This window comes from Athene noctua, chromosome 2, assembly GCF_965140245.1.
Source record: "Athene noctua chromosome 2, bAthNoc1.hap1.1, whole genome shotgun sequence".
NCBI classification, from domain to species: domain Eukaryota; kingdom Metazoa; phylum Chordata; class Aves; order Strigiformes; family Strigidae; genus Athene; species Athene noctua.
The window spans coordinates 118,184,932-118,205,286 of NC_134038.1; the positions used below are offsets into that span (position 1 = coordinate 118,184,932).

Below are 20,355 nucleotides of genomic sequence, written 5' to 3' on the forward strand. Positions count from 1 at the left end.
AAAGCAGTGTACCGTAATAGTGCTACATTTAAAAATATGGAAAGTAATAGTTCCACATTTAAAACTATGGAACATGTAACTTTATATATTTAATCTTTAGTAAAAATATTTTTTATAACTCTTAGGTTGACTCTCTAATTACTTTTATACATTTTAATATAAGAATCTTAATGGGAAATGCATTGAGCTCCATTGTTGACTTGCTTAAGTTCCTGTCAAAGAAATACTGTTTATTTCTTAGTTAGTACAATGAACACAGATCTAAAATTTAATTTGCAAGTCCTGTAATTGTCTATAGTAATGGCAAAATAAAAGCCCACCCCTGTACACTGCCACTTCTTGAAGCTACATAATTACCGCAAGTAGTGTGAAATATATGAATTTTCTTATTTTTCTTGTCCCTTGAGCCTGTTATGAATGTGTCAGCAATATCTTAGTAAAACAGCAGCAGCACCTGCCAGCTGATCTACACCTGTCAGCTTCTTCTTTGCTTTATATTAGTTTATTTCATCTTATGTCCAGGAATTGAGTTCTGTATTTTATGCACTGTTTTAATGATTGTCTAACAAGGTAATTTTTTTCGTTCTCGTTCATGTGGGGGTTTTTTAAGGTTGCAGCTCTTCTCTTGGACAAGTCATACTTGTGATATGGGCCCTTGAAAAGTCTATCTGTCTTTTGTAAAATCTTTTAGAGCAGATTCTGAGATGTTTAGACAGAATAGTGCTCAAGCCTGCACATAATAGCTTATTGCTGAGGGAATTTTTTTAGCTGAATATGAGCAAAAACCTACAGCAAAAAGAAAGAGCCAAACTGAAACCTGCTGATGCTTTTACATTTACTTATGCAGTGTATCTTGCTATTCATATACTTTGAAAAGGAAACTAACAATAAAGAAAATAGACATTGGATATTGTGGAGCTGATCACACTCAAAACCTTTAAACCATGTGTATGAGAAATTGTAAAGGTCTTCAGATAGAATTCCACTTAAAAGAGTAGATCAGTGCAGCACCTTACTATCTAATGTATTCTACTTGTAAAAAAGTAAATAGCAGTAGAATTAGATTGTTGCATTAATTTCCTGCTGCTAATGGATGAAGGAAGACTTGTAAAATGAAGGTGCATTGTATGATTTTGCTGGAAGGCACAAAGGGTAAAACTAAGAATATGGATGAAGGGTTATCCAAACAAGAATGGCAGCTGTTCTGAATCACAGAAGAAAATGTAAGCTTTTCCAGCCTCACAATATCTCCCTAATCCTTGATGAAAATGTTATGAAAACAAAGGGCCAATAAGACCGGATTAATAAGTGGAATTTTAATAACATTGAGGGTCAAAAGACGGTTACATTCTTTTAAGGATCAGCTGTCATTCCAGAATTCTTATTTGTTAAGTATGCTAGAATATAGTAAATTGTATTTGGCATTGCTTAATGACTTGCACTAAATTCACCTTCTGTCTTTTATTAATGTAGTTGAAAAATATTAAAATGAGGCATTTTTAGGGACATCAGTTCTTTCTCTGTGCTCATTGGCTTTTCCAGTTGTGGATCTTCACAAGGCCTTTTGAATAATTTTAGGCAATTTGCGTTCATTCAAACTCCTGGGATCTGCTCCTTCCTTACTTACTAAGACATGCTCTTGTGTCTTTAATAACAGAAATAAACCAGGACATGAAAACTGATGACTCTACACAGGGCTCAGATATTTGTACTGTAAAAGATGTGAGATGTCATGATGTCAGAGAGCAAGTAATTTTTGGTGCTAAGTATGCCTTTAGTATGCAGGATACTATGCAAACACAGAGTAATAATCCTCCTAATAAGTGTGTGTGGAAGGTGGGTGTGATAAGGGCAGATGAGGAAAGCAGAGAGAAAGCCCCTAAAGGCAGTGGCATTGAAAACGCCGGCATCCAGTCTCCAGAATTCCTGGTTGCTGATGCTGTGTCCAGACCCCACTGCTCTCTCAGGGACTCTGATGCCCTTTTTGAGTTTTATGTAACTTTGGAGTTTTAGTCTGTTCTGAGGACTTCAAGTTGAATATATGTGCATGCTGTATTTACAGGAAAATCACACTTAACTTTGTTAGAAGCTTTATATATATAGATCAAAGCAAGCACATATGAAAAAAGGAGCATACAGCCAAAACGAATAGTTTTAGAAATTCACCCTTTTGAAGAAAGTGTCACAGGATACATTTTGTTTGTCAAGACGAAGCCGGTCATCTTTAATGTGAACTGCATTAACAGATGTTGCTAGAGAAAATTCTCACTTAGTAAAACCACATTTTTCTGGCCTTCAGAGACAGGGCTGACTAGCAGTGAGCCAGAAACTCCTGTGTGGCCTTGGGAAAGTCATTTATGATCTGATTATGAAAGGTGTTGAAACCCTGTAAGTTCAGCTGAGTCACTCGGAGAACGTTTTCAGACTTACGTGGTTCTTATTCAGCTACGTGTTGCACTGTTGTAAATGCTAGAAGTGTATATTGGCCTTGTCTGTTTTATCTTTCCATCATGTGGAGATAATTTTTTCTCTGTTTTGTGGGAGTGAATGTGAGGACTAAATAGTTATTTTTGAGTTCAGGCTCTGATTCATCAGAGCTTTTAAGCATATGCTTCAAAACGTTGCTAAATTGTACAGACATCTCTGAAACAGTTGCAGTAATTAAATGTAAAACATTATGAGCCTGAGCCAGAAGCATTAAAGTCAAAAGGTACTTGACATTGACTTTATTCATATAAGCTCTGATCCTACTCTCACGTATTGTATGCTTGTCATGTGCACGTATCTTATTATTTGTAAATCTGCCACTACTAGACTGAATTTCTGCTAGGCTGCCTGGTAATGCGGATAGTGATTTTCATCCTTTATAGTACTTGATGCCTTTGGATACTTTTCCTTACCTCTCTTCGCTGTTGTGCCTAACACCCAGGTGTTTCTTGATCAAAGATGCTTCTATAAATTATACTACCTGGCAGACATGTGCATCTTACAGATTTTAAAAGTATGAGCTAGCTTCTGCAGAAATTCACTATTTGTCTGTTTCTCACTACGTATGAGATATGTATTATACTTAGCCCTAAAAGTAGAAAATAGTTCTTTTGAAACATGTTCTTGAACAGTAGCATGTATGTATACAGTATTTTGAATGGCATTTAGTCTATTTAGAGATCTCAGTGACAAAATATTCCACTTTTTTATCTTGAAGTACAGCAACAATCAAAGAGAGGATTTTGAAGGATCTTTTCCCAATAGAATAGGTAACAGTGGTGCAAAATAGTGAGTTTTTCAGTATTTTACGCTTTTGGTTTCTTTTCGTGCCAGCTGAAGTAGAAATCTAAATTCTTGAGCTTGCCTTCAAGCTCTTCTTAATACTCTCCCCTTTTCTGGGAGTTAGAAGACCTTTGTGCGAATTTCCTTCCATACTGTTTATTAGCAATAAGCGATCTTGCAATTTTATCTCTTTTTTTATTGTTTCTAACATGCCTTGTGGCCATGGTGACACATTGCAAGCCTAGGGCTCAGCTTGTACACTAGATTTTGACTGCATTCTTGAATTCATGATTCTGCCAACATTTGACCAGCATAAACAAATCTATCTTCTTCTTGCTTCTGATGAAGCATGGTGAAACGCCAATCACTGCTGGCTGAAGACCTGATTCTCTCAGCCAAGGTCCGGCAAGAAACCCGCAGAAGAGGCAAACCTAGTCCTGTTACCCCCCATTTCTGATTTAGTGGTAGAACCATTGCTCTGTAGGGAAGTAATGAGCAAAAATATGTTTGTCTGTCGTAGCCATGTAAAATCCATGAGATGCTGTGAAAAATTTACAATTTCAAATACGGAGAGAAATTTTAATATAAAGTCTTTAAATGAAGAAGTTTAAAGCTCTGTGGCTTCAGGCAGGACAGATTCTGTTTATGCTTTTCTAAAAAAATTTTGTGATGAAAAAATCTGATAAGTTACTATCAACAGAATATATTTGTTTCTCATGAAGAAAAAGGAACTGTTTTATTCTCCCTCAAATTATTCCTGTGTTGGGGCTGTACATTCTGATAGTATATGCATAGTGCACCAGATATGTATATCTTTCTTTAAAGCTTGTAGGTGAAATTCTTGGTACTTTTTAAATAGAATGGCAGTAAAACAAATCCATCGCGTCTGTAACTGACTACTTGCAGTGGTTTATTTAAAAATGCACACTTTATCGCTGGTAGAAGTCACATGCTAAATAAATGCTTTTCTCTGCAGAGCGAAAGGTTACGTGATCTTGATAAATGTTCGCATGATTTTTTTCCCTTCCTACAGCACTCTTAGTCCAGATGTTGATCCAGTGCTTGCCTTCCAGCGAGAGGGTTTTGGACGCCAGAGCATGTCAGAAAAGCGTACAAAGCAATTTTCAGATGCCAGTCAGTTGGAGTTTGTTAAAACACGAAAATCCAAAAGCATGGATCTAGGTAGTGAGTGATATTTTTTCAATTGTTTTATTTGAACCTGATTTTCATGTTGTAAGTATATAGATTTTGTCATTCCAAACACATTGTTTATGTGCAGTACTACTACATGTAATGTCTACCGGTGGGAAGTAAAGCATTCTTAACATAAATGGCCAAGTATTGTTTGTACCACTTGCAAATGTCCATACATTTAAATATTGTAGCCCTCTGGATACATGGTTATACATAAACATTTAAAGTATTTATTAAAATGGAAGTGAACAGTGCATTTACCAATCCATATAGAATAACTGCATAAAAATACCATGCTGTGGTTCTGGGTAGACAGGATTATTCTCAGTTCATTATTGTAATGCAATTAGCCTTAAAGATCCTTCATAGTCTCATTTTGTAGATGGATTTTGATTAAGATATTGAAGATGCAAGTATTTTTTTTTTAAGAGTTCATACAGATTTAGAAAATGGGGCTAGTCTGTTATCTGTTTGAGACCCAAGTTTTAATATTTATATCAAAAGCTCTATAAAGTAGCAGCAGCTAAGACAGGCAATCGGCTATAATCATTTTAACTGATAAAACAACTGAGAATAAGTAATTGCTAACAAGCCCATCAATTTTTCTGCCATTGAATTTAGATTCTGAAGTGCAGACTCTAGTAACCTTAAACAGTGAGTTCTGATTGTTTAAACACACAAAATTCCCTACTCAGAATGATATAATATAATTCACTCCAATAATTGTGAATATCTTAACTACAATCCCTGATTCACCAACTTCCTCAGGGGACAGTAAGGTTGGTGGTATTGACTTGTCTTGACTAGTTGTGATGTGCTAACGTGTAAATAACATATTGTACCTGCCTGTGATGTGAACATGACTGACATTGCATGAAGGTTACTAGTTTGCTGCCATTTCTACCCAGAATGTTTGCTTACTGTTGCAGTTTATTTGCATGAAGTATGACATTGCTAAGATCCCCTAACTTGAAAAAAACCGGACAAAACAAGAAGGAATGTTGGATGCATGTGGGGCATGGGCACTAACTGGGCTAACCGTTATACATTTACCTTTTAACAGTAGCTGACGAGACTAAGCTCAGTACAATGGATGACCAGAAAACAGGTAAGAATTGACAGTAAGGCTGTTGCTATAGAAACCTTGGTCAAAGCAGCTTACCACAATTACAGAACTGCCAGTCAAATTGCATGAAAACATGAATATTCCAGTACTTGCATGGCTGCTTTCTATTGTTGTGAATAATCAAGTTGTACAGAAAAAGAAAATTCTCTAGAGAGATAAGTATCTAGGGTGGTATATTCAACCAGGCCATAAATGTGACTGTAGGTAGACACCTGTTTCTACTCTTTGAACTCATAAATATTACAGTTGTTTGGATTTTTTATCCTTTTTAAAAAATCTTGGAAAATCTCCTAGCTTCAAACTCTAATGTACAGAGAGGTGATGTAGAACAGTCGAATGTTTGGCTTATTACAGTGCTAATGCAGTACTTGGAAATAATTATTTTAATTAGAAAACTACTACCTTTGCCTCAAGTGGTCATCAGATACATGTTGTGAGTTGAGTTGAAGAGTATTAGTGCAAGTTGATTTGCCTTCGGAGCTGAAACCTGAGCATCGTAACAGAACAAAAGAATATGTAAATAGAATCTTTTCCACATACCATCGATTGTAACGTTTCTCACAACGATAATGAGAAATAGCTTTCAAAGCATATTATTTATTAGTAATTAAAATAATGCACCAACTGCAATTATGAACCTTTATGATTTATTAATATAAGTTAGCTTTTCACCTTTGGAATGCTATTTTAATTAGGCTAGATCCAGAGGACACCATAACATTACTTAGCTCTAATTAGGAACAATTCACCTTTTTAACCTGAAAATATTATTTATTTTAGCATGATTTGGGGAGTAGAGCATTCCGTACAGAATTTACAATTAACAATTCACAACTGCATCTCTGTTTAACCACACTACAACATGAGTAGGAATACTGAAAAGCTGTAAGCAATCAAGTGATAAAATTATAATTTTTATTTAAACAACTAAAACTTCTAGCTCTAAAAATGTTGCAGAATATGACCACAGACATTCAGCTTTACAAATTGAGAATGAGTACACAAAATTAAAATGTATGAATGTTTTGAAGAATTAAAGCCATCAGAGTGTGAATATATGAATTGTGTTAATGGTTGTGGTAAGAATCAGTGCTTAAGAACTGCCTTCACCCCTGAGCATTATTCACATAAAAAGGAGTTATAGATCAAACTCAAAATTATTGTAAGTTATTTTTCATTTTCTTATTAGCCTGCCTATTTGAATGGGATGTGATTATGATGGTATAAAACCTGTATGTTTTAGTAAAATATGATGCTTAGGTTTCAAAAATGTGTAGTGGTTTTGGTGGTATCAATAGAGGGTGGTATTAATCGAGTGTAGTTTTTCTCTGTCTAACACCTGGATTAAATTCCAACAATAGACAAGTCAGACAACTTGGGTAAAAGAGCATGACCGTAACCATCTGGACTAAGCAGTTACATATTTTGTACACAGCAAGCTCAGTGTCTGGAAAAAAGGAAAATCACCTTTTATTGTACTTTTATTTATTTTGTGTGCTTTTAACCAGGTTTTGTATATAAACACGGGATTTCTCCCATTACTGAAGATAGATGTGGTTGTTAAACAAACCACTTACTGTAGTTTGGCTTTAAAATCATCTGGTTCTAAGAAAAAAAATGCTACAGATGTGTGGTGAACTATGTTTTAATGAACTCTAGAAAACTTCAGCATATATTTACTTTAGAAAAAATAAATACAAACTCTGTTACAGTCAAAGTTGGACTTAATAGTATTGGATGAAAAGAAGAGTGTAGAACTCACCAGTGCTAGTTGCTATAATAGATTTTTAATTATTTTTCTTTCTATAGTTCACTTGAAGTGCCTAATCCTTGCAGTGTTTACAGTTCATCCTAGAGGTTAGAAGTATATTCAGTAGCAATTGAGCATGGCTCATTTAGTGAGTCCCAGGAATACTATAGTTCTAGGTGGTTATTTTTCTTTGTACACATTATGAAAATGAAAAAGAAAGAAAAAAAAAAAATCGAACACCACTGATTTAAATTTTTTATTTCTTTATTTTTACACAGTGTTTTTAAAATAAATGTTTTATTAAATAGAACCAGAACTAAACTACTTTTGGTGCAGTTGCTTGCTCTTTTCCTCCCCTGCTTTCCCCAGCCAAAATGATACTTTTAGTGTATGAATTGAACTAGAAATAGAAGAATTTATCAAGTCTAATGAAGCAGATGTTAGTAAATAGACTTGCTGCTAATGTCCTTTAAGAAGGTGTTTAGAAAGTTGACTTTGTGCCTTTGCAAAACTGTTTTAATCAAATCAGTAGAAAATTTTGGCTTCAGTTGCTGGTAGCATTTAACCCAAGAGTTAGTAATGTTTCAGAAAGAAACAAAATTGTAATTTTAAATTATTTAAAAGAAAGTGCTGATGAAAAATTTACTTTATAGCTATTAAAATTAGTCACTGAAGGAAACATCATATATCCTTTGACACTATGCTTTATGCCTTTGCAAATTGCCCAAGTGGATTTGTAGCACCGTCTAAATACTTAATACAAGATGAGAGAAGTGGAGGCACAGTGAGTTGCTAAACAGTGTCAGCACAAGGGAAAAACAAAGGGCTTGGAGCAGGGAGCAACACGTAGGCCTCGTGTGATCTATGCGTATTAAATGTCTCACTGTATCTGTATGTGCCGTGGAGTTCTGTGGTGGGGGCTGTCGGTGCTGTGTGAGAGCAGATGCACACGCTGCCAGCACAGTCATGCATGAGCAGAGGGTGGTTGCATGGCCTGGAGGGCAAGGCTTGGCTGTTGTCACCAAGGGCTGGCTGTCTGGGACACAGGGAGTGGTGGTGCATGTGTGGTGGGCAGGGGCTGTGCTTGGCGGAGTGCAGGGAGCATGTTACAAGGGCTTTGAGAGATGGATGGGGGTGTGAGGTGTGTAGAGTAGAGCCTAGAAGCGGAACATGTGAGGAGGCTCCGCACATGGTGGCAGTTGTGGCAGGGTCTCTGCTGTGGTATGGGAGGATGAATCTACCTCAGAGGATACTTATTAATATCCTTGTTGGAAAGGAAAATTTTGATGAACTTCAAATTTTAAAAAATAGAAGAATCCCATTTACCCCTCAGGCATATAAAGATGCTTTAGGTAGATGTATTTTTTTCTCCTCTGTTTTTCTATTTTAAATTCTGGTGTCAAAATAGAAGTAGAACTCATTCTGAACAGATAAAATTTCTGATGATTACCACCAGCACTGTAAAGGCTGGGAGAAAATGCTGACATTTTTGTATTTAGAAAACAAGGTTTTGATGTGACTCATAAATTTTAAACAGAATAATTTTAAAGAAAGTTTGTTCTTTCTCACCGAATTATGGGTAAACAATTCACTTTCTAGCTGGTGAATTCTACTAATAAATTCTGAACTCACTCAATTTACAGGGAGGCTTAACTATATATTTTGAAAATAGTAAACTTGTTACGAAGTTTAACATAGAAGATAGTGAAGGTATTAAAATATACATAGCTTTATGATCACAGTGCTTAAATTGCTTGCGAAAGGACATTTCCTCTTTCAGATTCAGCAACCTGTTCACATCTGTGTTCATGGCCACCCAAGTTCAATAAATATTCCTATCATTTCTGTAATCCATTATTAGTTTTACAGTACTCAAGGAACATTAGGTCATATCCCATCTAGCTTTCCCTTTGGGAAAGCACAACTTACATAAACACAGTTTTCACAAAGATCTGTACTGGGTGGCAGGAAATGGAATTTTCTTTAACGTCCTTTATGAACATAAATGGGCACGTAAATGCCTTCTTTATAATTACTGTTTACAAAAAGAGCAACTCAGTAATTAGGAAAAGATATATGAGCATTTCATTTAGAAGGCTGCAAAGCAGAACCTGGAATAAAGCAGTTTACGGTAAGTTGCCATGTAAGAGGATACCCTTTCTTTTTGTATATGAAATTGAATCTGTCAAACAGCTGGTTTATATATGATTGTCCCATTTCCTCTTTTTTTTTTCCTTCAAAATGTTACATTCATTTTTCCCAGTCTCATGGACTGTTTTTAAGAAAATACAATCTCAAAAAGTAAAAAACAAATCTCACTTCTTGTGTACTGCAGGCATTAGTGGAGGAGTAGCAGATTTTGACATATGCTAGAAAGTGGACAGTTTTATAGGGCACTGTCTAAATTGGAGTTCTTTTACTTGGTAAAGAGAGCGTTATTCATAAATACTTGCCTTAGACTTCAGTCCATGTTTGGAACTTTGAACCTGGCCTGCAGCTTGTTTGTACAGCTGGGAAGCCACCAAACCTCCCTTGTCCCAGCTGGCTGCTGTTGTTCACCCCAACAGCTGTGTTGTGGCCCTAACTTTCCTCATAACCCTCGGCTCTCCAACAAGTATGGGCTGTGAGTGAGAGTGGCTTCTTCTAGGAGATGGGAGTTCATCAAGATAAAATTTCTTATTTGTTGGGCTGTGTTAATTTCTGGCCAAGGGTCCAAGCAACAGGACTCTGGACTGCTGGGGGAACCAAACTGGAGGAGTTGTGTAGATCTGTGAAAAAGGATTTTTGTTTTGTTTCTGTTTACAAGTTCATCTTATCAGTAGGGCAGCTGAAGGGGAATAGTTCGATGGCTGCTGTTTGAATTTATTTGATCTGAGGACTTTCAATTTAATTTAATTGCTCACAATTTTAATAGCTGAGTGGAAAGTGAAAGCATTTGCTGCCTTTCTCCATCTTATACCAAGTTAGCAAAGAACATGGAGAAGACTTGCCCTGCTGCTAACCTGCATCCCTTCTGTCAGTTCAGCAACCCCCTTCCTCCTCACCTAATACTGAATAATGAAAGAAGCTGGTTTTTAGTAGCTCAGTAGCAGTTTTCCCCCATGTAAGGTAACTTCACATACCTTTGTTAAAGAACAGTGACAGATATTGTCTCTCTTCTCCCTTCTAATATCTACCAGAATAGGGATCAACTCCAGAGTTTTGTATTATTCTGAGATAAATACTTTAAAAAGATAATTTCCCTTTATCATGTTATTCACAGCAGATCTTGCTTATTGTTCATTGGTTTGTTATTCCTGAGGGTTCCATTCTTGTCTCTGTCTCAGTGCTGGTTGGCTTTGAAATTTATCTTTCTGTGCCTCTGTCAGATGAGGATAGGGATATCAATGGAGTAACAATCCACCCCCTGGGACTGCTGTGGTGCCACAGCACCCTTCTCTGTTCTGCTCCCTTTGAGTAAAGTGTGTTTCTGTAATCTAGGCAAGGACTAGAGACCAAACTTCAGGAAATCCAGCTAATGATGATGATTTCCCACCTCATCTTTCTCTCCAGTCACAAATCTTGTGGAAAATCTGGACAAGACTATACCGCACTTTTGAATAAAATAGCTTCCAACTAATTGCAGTGATTTTTTTTTCCCCCTCTGAAAGATCTCTCCCAGTTTTAACAATAATACGAGATCTAGTTGTGCAGCTGTCAGTTGATTTGCACTGTGAGTGTGTGTATCTAAAAACAGAGGCTAGACATTTAGTCCACAAACCTGAGAAGAAAAGTCTGGATGGGGGAAGGCTTCTGCAGTATACTGTCTGGGACTTTCTTGGCACACCTCTGGACATGCTGCAGCAGTAAGAGTTGCCCTCAGGCCCAGCTGTAGTGCTGCCCAAACATCAACCTGGTGACTGCCAGGAACATATTTCTTTTCCAGCTGGGTAACTGGTATTGCCTGACTAATTGGGTCATTTCCTCAGATATTTTTAAACAACTTCACAAAATCCCAGTAAGTCAACTGATATCTCAGAAACGTTTCATTATGAAATTGTTAGCAATTTGATGCAAGTCTTTAAAACTGGATTAAAAGCAAAGAGCATGTTCCTTGAAGACAAGGACTTTGCAAGACTGTTACTCTGAACACAATAGGATTCATGCCCATAATCCGCACTCTGTTCATGAATTGCTAGTACATATAAAATTTGCTGCTCAAAACAGAAGTAGTTAATAGTTATGTTTGATGCTGGTAGATACGTATTTGCTGCTTTTATGAGCTGTATTTTTAAAGCCCCGTGATTACTTTATTGTTCAAATTGTTGAAATAATAATAATGGATGTTGGTCTCTCTTCACTGATTTGAAAAGCCAGACATTGCTAACGTTGTCGGTTTCATTGACTGTGACTTGACATACTCATTCACTTCTGAGACCAACAAATCTGCGGAGAATTCCCAACAGATTATTGAGAGATGATGTGAATAATGTTAAGTGTGTCCCCAAAGACTTTCAGGATGGATATGCATAATCAAGCATGCAGTTCTCAATACTAATTCTAATTACCTTTTTTTTTTTCCCCCGAAATCACTAAGGTTCCCCAACCAGAGATGTGGGGCCTTCATTAGGGCTGAAGAAATCCAGCTCATTAGAAAGTCTGCAGACAGCCGTTGCTGAGGTGACTCTGAATGGTGATATTCCCTTCCACCGCCCGCGCCCGCGAATTATCCGAGGACGAGGCTGCAATGAAAGCTTCAGAGCTGCCATAGACAAATCATATGATAAACCTGTAGCAGATGATGATGATGAAGGCATGGAAACTTGTAAGTAAACTATTGCTGTACATAAAGAATTCTAACAAAATTTAAAAAGTGGTTTAAAATAGTAGAACATAATTTTAGGATTTTTAAAGAATAGAACTAACTTATCTTCATTGCTTTTTTTCCCCGACTTTTTCCCTTCATATGCATTAACAGATTGCAACACTCTGCAGCTTCCTTTCTAAAATAAGGAAATAAGATTATTAGGAGTGTGTTTACTTAAATTACTATGAAAATTTTCTATAAGACAGCTAATTAATTTACTAATGTAAATTAGAAAAAAAAGTTATGCAGAAAGACAAAAAACCCCACTGAATTTGTGTTACAAAAGTATATGCATCTAACTTGGAAAGAGTACATTTGTAGTGTCTGGGGGGAAAAAAAGAAATCACTGCCCTTTAATTAGAGTGAGTAAGGCTGGCAGATCTAATAAAATATAAAGTTAATGATCAGCTATTACCCACCCTAATGGGCATTCATTTACATTTTCAGTTCTTTAACCCGAAGTATGACCCAACATGTGGAGAATGTCATTAACATAAAAGAATCACTTCAAAGCTAACCTTATCATTATTGAACTGTGTAAGAATGGGCTGGTAAAATGACAACTGGTATTGAATGAAAATAGTATGAATGGTAAATTACCTCAATCAGGGGGTGTATTAAAATCATTGAATTTTTAACCTTCATGTTGTGCTACTTTCAACTTGTCACAGACAGCAGAATTTTTTTTAATTAACCTGCAGCTGGTTAGAAGTTTATGAATGAAGATGATTGTGGGAAGGTTGAAGCAGTAAAATATTTACCCTGAATGTTAACAGAAAAGGCTTGAAAAGAGATTTTTCACTTTCTGCTCTTTGAATTTTTTTTTAGTTTCAGAAGGTCTGTTTCATAAGCCTCATTCCCTAATATTCTTTTATAAGCTACTTTTGTAATCACTTTTTTTTTTTCAAAACTATTTGCTTTTTTTAAAAAAAATCTGCCTCTGGCCTCTGAAAGGGAGGTCATTTTACCAGTCACTTTTCTCAAAGGTCGTTATGAACTGAATTAATTCTGCTTCGCTTTTGCAGCACCTAGCAATTTCACGCAGCAGTGAGGCTAAATGCTGGTCTGGTGCTGCTGGCTGTCAGTCTGATTTTGGCCAGTAGAAGAATAAGTATGAGAAAATGTGTAGTGATCCTGCTCATTCTCCCAAACTGTATGCCCTTGGTCTTTGAGACATAAGACCATGTTTTTCTAAAATGCCTCATTTGGTGTGAGCCCACTGATAGTAATATCCTGTTTTGAGGCATCAGATAAACAAGGCTTATCCAGAAGTTACAGATGGTTTAGATTCATTTGATCAAAAATATAGCAAAGCTGTTGTCATGAAATGCTTTCTAGATGAGTATAGGTTTATGAGATTACTGTAAGGGGTTTTGAGCTTGTCGATGCAATGCATAGGGAGTAGCAAGGAAGTATTTGGTGGCCTTTGTATCATTTGCATGGGAGCAGCAGAAACCAGACAACACCTTCTGGCTGAAATCACAATGCCAGTCTTTACCCTCATCTCTCTGTGTAGATGAAGTCGTCTAGCGCTGGTGGGCCAAGAGCCATCTCACTGTCATGGGGAGAGCAAGAACAAGGCTGTTCTCAAATCTCACATGGTAAAGAAGGGCTAAGCAAAGTGTGACCAAAGCTGTGTTCATAGAACTACACATTCTGTTGAGTTACTACTTGTGTTTCAATAGCTTCCACAATTATAATAAAACATTTAAAAAGTTATCCAGAAATTTGCAGTGCCAGGTTCATAGAAACAGATGAGTAGCAAAGCAAATACAGTAAGTTGGTTTGACAGAATTCAGTCCTCAAGGTCTTCTCCTTCTCATGGTGGCCATGGGAGCTTGAGAGCTGGCCCAGCCATGTGTTGCCTGAGACAGCACAAAATGCTAGGTTCTCAGGTTTGTCTTTCTGAAAACACGTCTGTATCTGTATTAAAACTGAAAGCACTGCAGTCTGCTCCACTTTGTGTAAATTGTATGTGGCCTCAGGTTCCAGAGAATTTGCTGAACAGTGTCTTCAGTTGGACAAAGCCTGGCACATACGAATATGTAGAAGTTAATTTAACAATCTGGTCCTAACGTAACTAATGCCTCACTGCTGCCATAATGACATTGCCTAAGTTTTTTTTAATTGTATTTAATTATTCCATAATTGTTTGAAATTAAAATGTGGTTTTCTCTCATTATAAAACCCAGGCAAACATGTTGGTGGTCAATTTGCTGATGCCCTGGAGTTTGGATCCATTTGTTTTACTTTAATTTTTTCCCCTTTCTCCTCCAAGTGTTTCAGTGCCGAGTTCTTCTTTCTTCCAGTCAGTGACCCTCTTTGGAGTAGCAAATAAAAGCACTGCAGAAAATTGTATAGAGGAATTCATAACATGTCATAACCCCATATACAAAAGCCATAAAAGTACAGGTAGCATATGTGGCAAAGGGGCTGACTCTCTTCTGAATGTACTTGCTGTCCTTTGAAAAACGTGCTATTAAGTTACTAAATGTAGGATGAAAATCAGATAGCAGTGACCAGTTCTGGGGTAACATTTTAAAAAGTATTTGAGAAGATGCATGTAAGTTTTAATGGCTGTAAAGAAGTAACATTTGTGGAAAGGTGTGGGTGTTCAGCTTTTACTGATAGTTTTCCCTGCTTTTTTTTTTTTTTTTCCTTAATACTTGAAATAGCTGACTGGAAGCAAAATGTTTATCTTTAGTGTCTTGAATGAGAACAAGGCATTTGGACTAGGAGAGATCGACAAAGCTTTCTAATCTTTTGCTGAATCTTAATTGCTAGAATCTAGGGCTGTATTAAATATCACAATAAGAGGCCTAGAAGCTTAGTGGCAAAATAGCTTCACATTAAGTAGCTTTGATTCCTCATGTGCATCTTTTCCATTTTATGGCCTAATTAGGAGAATAGCTTCATAATACCTGTTTGTGTAGTTCTCCGTAGTACAATGAGGTTCATGAAATGACATTAGTTTTCAGGTTTAATTGATGTTTAAAGTATACTTCAATTTAAATTTTTGGCTTCAGCATCCTGAATGGGGAGGCAGGAGGTTGCAGGAAAGGAAGGAAATAACAGCACCAAAACAAATACATTCTGCATTTTGCAGTAGCCTAATGTCATTACTGCAACTTAACAAAAATTAGAAGTTTCATTTGTAGCCTGGGCTTGCATTTTAATTGAGCAGCATTTGCATTTGTTCTAAACACTAGTAATTAGGTGTATGTTAATTGCAGAACAACTGTGCTGCATAAAAGTGAAACAAGTTTCTTCATGTTGAGACCTTTCAAGAAAACTGGAAATCTATTTACTGCATTAGAGACACCAGTGTTTACTCCAGAAGAACAGGCAACCTAGTTCACAGGGCTCAGTCTAAGCTACAGAGTTAATTGCAAGCAAACTGTCTATGATAGACAAATATTTATTGCAGCACAAGCAGGGAAGTGAGGCATAGAATATGCAAAATAAATAGTAAGAGGAAGCATTGTTATGACAATTTGTTCAGCAAGTCAGCATAGCACAGTACACTTAATACGTATTTAGGATTAATTTAATGTATTGTTATATGAATATGAACAACCATAGGTCAAAACTGATTCATCTTTAAAATTCTAGCAATGAAGTACCAAGTAAACATTTGACTTCAAAATTTGTCAGAAATTGAATGCATTTTTTAACTAATTATATTTGTTTGCAAGTACAGTCTTTTATATGTCTAGTTGGTTTTAACTGGAACAGATTGTAGCTATAAATTAACATGCAAAAAATTAGCATCTCTATTCCAAAGTGGTTTTCCACTACTCTTTTAATAATAACTAAATATCATCCCAGACACTGATTAAGAAACACTGTGACCAAAAAAAGTACAAGTACAGCTAGTACAGAGTCATGTATAGGACAGGCCTATTAATTTTCTAAAATACGATTGTCTGAATATTAAAACTGTGCCTACAGTGAGAAGCTGTATCATCTACTTAACTAATAGCTGTCCTGAAGACAAGTTAACATGAAATGCCAAGACATGTCTTGGGTTTGTTTTTTTTTTTTTTCCCCCTGGTGATTTGTACTTGAGAGTACTAGTTGACTTTTAAAAATAGTTTCTAAAGTTGAGATTTATCTGACATGCTATGTGAATAAGCACTAAATCTACTGGACAGGTCTGTGTATTGTCATATTAATGAATAAAAAGTATTTTGTAGGCAAGTATCTGAGAGACAGAAGAGACAATAGCGAATGGCTTTCAGTCAGTGATTTGTAGACTTTCAGGTTCGATGAATTACTTGTAAGATGAATATGAATGATGACTAAGAAAAGCAAGTTTATATTCTGCAGTAGTTTATGAGAAATTTCTATAGATACTTCTGTTGGCTGTAGAAGAGTTGCTGAGGTCTAGAAACAATGGTATCAGCAGAAATAATAAGTAGTAAACATATGCTAAACTAAAAAATTATTCTTTTTTCCTTCTATAAGCTATGGGCATTTCCTAATCTTACTGAGTACAAAAAAATATTTATTTTTCATAGACTGTATATATATATAAAGCAAAACCATATTTTTCAACCTCTACTGCCAAAAGTTGTTTGGACCCTTTGTATTCATTAGAGCTACAGGACACAGCACAAAGTATACATCTGTGATCCTCATCGCTGCTTTATGCTGTCTGTTGGAAAACTGGGAGATGGTGTAGCCCTACTAATAATGTGATAATTTAAAATGTTAGAGCTCCTTGAAGGACACTGCTTCACCAGCCATGCAGTATAACTTTTGGATTTGGCTTTAAGTGAAGTCGAAATGGTTTCAGGATTCTGACCCACAAGCTTGGACTGCTTTATTTCTTTCTCACTAAGCTACTGGGGGAGTTTTCAGTCTTTGGATTGTTTCTTTTGGTCATTTTTCTTTCAAACTTTCTGAAATGAATATGCTTTGTTAAATCTAACATTGGTCATGCTTAGGGATACTCTTAGGTCTTCATCTTGGAGACAGAGAAGAAATATGTTATCTGCCTTTAAAGGATTTAACTTGTTCCACTGCATGGAATCTCCCCACCTGAACCTGCCAGGCTGTCCCATCTCAACCAGGAATAAAACCAACAATAGAAATCATGGTACATGATGTGTCTTAAACTACTCCAGGAAATGAAGTAGTACAACACAACCATTATGTAACTTGCAGCAGAAGAAAAATCTATTAAAGGCATGCATTGGGGGTTAACAGTCCTTAATGACTTTCGTATTTTTATGAGATTATTACTAAGAATTTACTGACAGGGCATGCTGCACTGCTGTTTCTTCTTTCAGATACTTCTAAAGCTCTCCTCAACTGATTAGATACTGAAATGAAATGGGCCAATTAACATCACTTTGCTAATCCTCTTTATTAATCCATACATTATTCAGAATACCCACAAAGCATGAATCGTGTTTTGCTGAGAGTTCTGCAAAGGTGAATTCCTTGCTTTTAAGAGTTTAATAGTACTAATGAACATTCCAGGAAACTCCCACATGAGCAGATACTGATTTTGAAAAAAAAGAAAAAGAGTATTGTGTGATTGTGCATATATCCTGCTTCAAAATACATTAGGCAATATACAAAAAAGCTTGTCCTTGTTTTTTGTTCTTATCTCACTGATGTTTCTTAATTTATGCTTTCAGTGGAGGAAGACACAGAGGAGAGCTCAAGATCTGGTAGAGAATCTGTGTCCACAGCAAGTGACCAGCCATCCCACTCATTGGAGAGACAGATGAATGGAAGCCAAGATAAAGGTGATAGAAAAAAGGCTGGAAAGGAAAAGAAGAAAGATCGAGATAAAGAGAAGGATAAAATTAAGGCAAAGAAAGGAATGCTGAAAGGCTTAGGAGACATGTTCAGGTAAGTGCTTTGCAGTCAAATGTAGAATGAATTATAAAAAAGTTTCATCTTTTAGTTGTTCATTTATATTGTGACTGCTATATTTTACTATACAAATATATACATGATGATCTCTCTGTTGTTGAGCCTATGAGTGGTGTCATGGAAGGGAAGCAGTTCAGAATGGAAGAGGAGGAGATGGCTGGCAGGCTAAAGAGGCTGCAAAGGAAAAATTGGTTTTAAACAACAAACTCTTTGGTCTTGGAAGGAGTATGTGGTGATGTCTAAATAGTGCACATGTGCTTTGACAGGTCAAACAATTTTGGATTTTGTTTTTTTTCTTAAAACTGCTGTTCCTAATGCTGTACCCAAAGCTTGTGTTTTACTAAATGACTGTTTTTCTTTGCTTTGCTATTAAGAGCATTTGGTATCATGGAGGCATGATGTGAAAAGGATGAATCAGTTTGAGATTGAAAAACAGCATGCTTCTCTTAAGGAAAACAGGATCTAAATAAGTTTGTGTGCTCTGAGAACCCACAGTCTGGAGAATGGGACAGTGAAAGACCTGATTTTTACCAAGCAGTGAGTTTTTTTGAAAGGAGTCATCTCTCCAGCAGACATAAGTGTTCTGAAAGAAGCAGACTGCTGAGTGATACCCTGCTGTTCTGGGTATATAGTGAAACATGGCAAATGCCTTTGATCACTTGTGGGAAGGGGTGAGAGAGCAAGAAAATCAGTCTTTCTTTTAGCTGGCTAGGGTAAATAAATATATTTCCAAGAAAAAAACAATATTAAGGCAGTATTTGTTTTCTTTTGTGTATGCAGTGATGCATTACTTAATTTTGAAGTGAGATACCAGTATTATTTTAAAGATATATTAACAGTGATTCTGTTCTGAAAACATGTAAGTGGACCTTCAGTTAACTTTCATCCTATTACCTTCTTTATCCTGTAAAACATTAATTGAACCTTTGTAGTAACTGCGTAGGTTCTTGAGAGTTGTTCTGTGTCTGTGAATCGTATTACAAAATTAGTTAATAGAAAAACTCATTAGAAAATATTAGTTAATTAGGAAAAAAGCAGTTAATCAGAAAATATTAGTTAGAAACTATGTTTAGATAACACAAAACAATGCCAGGTTGTTAGACAGCATATGCCACAGAACACCAAAAGAGCCAGAGTGGATACGACAGTGTCAGTATCAGTGAGTGTCAGTGTCAGATAGGAGGAGAGAACTTTAGCCTGGTCCTCTGTGAGTCCCATGGGGATGCTTTCATCTTCTGGACATTTTCCTGCCTAGATTCAAGCCTGGAGCAAAGCATTGCACCCTGTGCTGGGGGAGGGTGGAAAGTAGGAGCTACTAAATGCTGACTGGTTCTATTCTGCAGTCTCTGCCATTTTTATATAGCAGAAATGACAGGTAAAATTGAGGCATTATACACAATAAATTCTATGGGCTCTAAGTAGCATGTTGGATACCATGAGTACCATCTCACGAGTTCAGTCAGAAAGTATTTACAGCATCTAGAAGGCTTGGACAGCTCCTTGGTCCTTCATTTCCTCCTGTGTAACATTCCCAGTACCCAGAGGACCTGTGATATAGTTACTTCACTTTGCAAGCTTTGGCACACAGGCAATGGGCTGACTTGTAAAGTGTCCCATCCGAAGAGAGGAGCCTTCATGTTCCAGAGAGCCAACTCGGTGTGGGGCTTATCAGCTCCTCTCTGCCCTCCAGCCTTAGAGTCTGGTGTTCCTGTGTGGCTTTGAATGCTCTAGACGTTAATGAGTGCAAAAGTGGAAATTAATACCATTTTTATCAGGTGCTCCCAGCTAAATAGGAAGTAACCTTGTCTGTATGCTCAATATGATGCTTTTGAAATCTGGAAATGACAGTAATTTGACTGATAGGAAGATCCAATGATCACTTTGTTATTTGCTCTTCATAACAGTCAACATTTCTTTGAGTTATTTTTTTCCCTCACTACCATTTCTGAGTGAACTTTGCTTTTCAGCCTCCTCTTAATTAACGTGGGAGCAGTGCTATCTGGATTCAGTTGACTCCTCCTGGATCTGTAAATTAGCTTGCACCTTGTCAGCCTACCCAAGAGAGTTGCTCCTGGCAAGCAGGAAAATGCTTATTGAAGGAATTAAGCATTATGCCTCATTTCCACCCGGCACTTGATTTGCTTTGTTGACAGGCTTCTCAGTAATGTTTGAGACATGGGCTTTATTATGTCTGCAAGATAAGATACTACTTCTGCCTATAACATGCTTTGTTTTTTCTGTACATCTGACATATATCATAGGTATCGAGTAATCAATGAA

The 20,355-nt window shown here is 36.6% G+C and overlaps 1 protein-coding gene across 16 annotated transcripts in view; it reads left to right on the top strand.

Moving 5' to 3' along the window:
- The window catches only part of PARD3 (par-3 family cell polarity regulator), a 444,458-nt gene that overhangs the window by 285,097 nt on the left and 139,006 nt on the right, over positions 1–20,355 (top strand). For 9 of the 16 annotated variants that reach the window (XR_012633185.1, XM_074899993.1, XM_074899998.1 and 6 more), the window contains 4 exons: positions 4,304–4,455; positions 5,528–5,572; positions 11,917–12,144; positions 17,835–18,051. Coding sequence is in view for 15 of the 16 variants with exons in the window: in XM_074899993.1 (XP_074756094.1) it covers positions 4,304–4,455; positions 5,528–5,572; positions 11,917–12,144; positions 17,835–18,051 (642 nt within the window). In the remaining variant the exon portion in view is untranslated. The remainder of the gene's footprint in view (positions 1–4,303; positions 4,456–5,527; positions 5,573–11,916; positions 12,145–17,834; positions 18,052–20,355) is intronic. The other 7 variants (XM_074900001.1, XM_074900002.1, XM_074900003.1 and 4 more) reach the window with 4 other exon arrangements.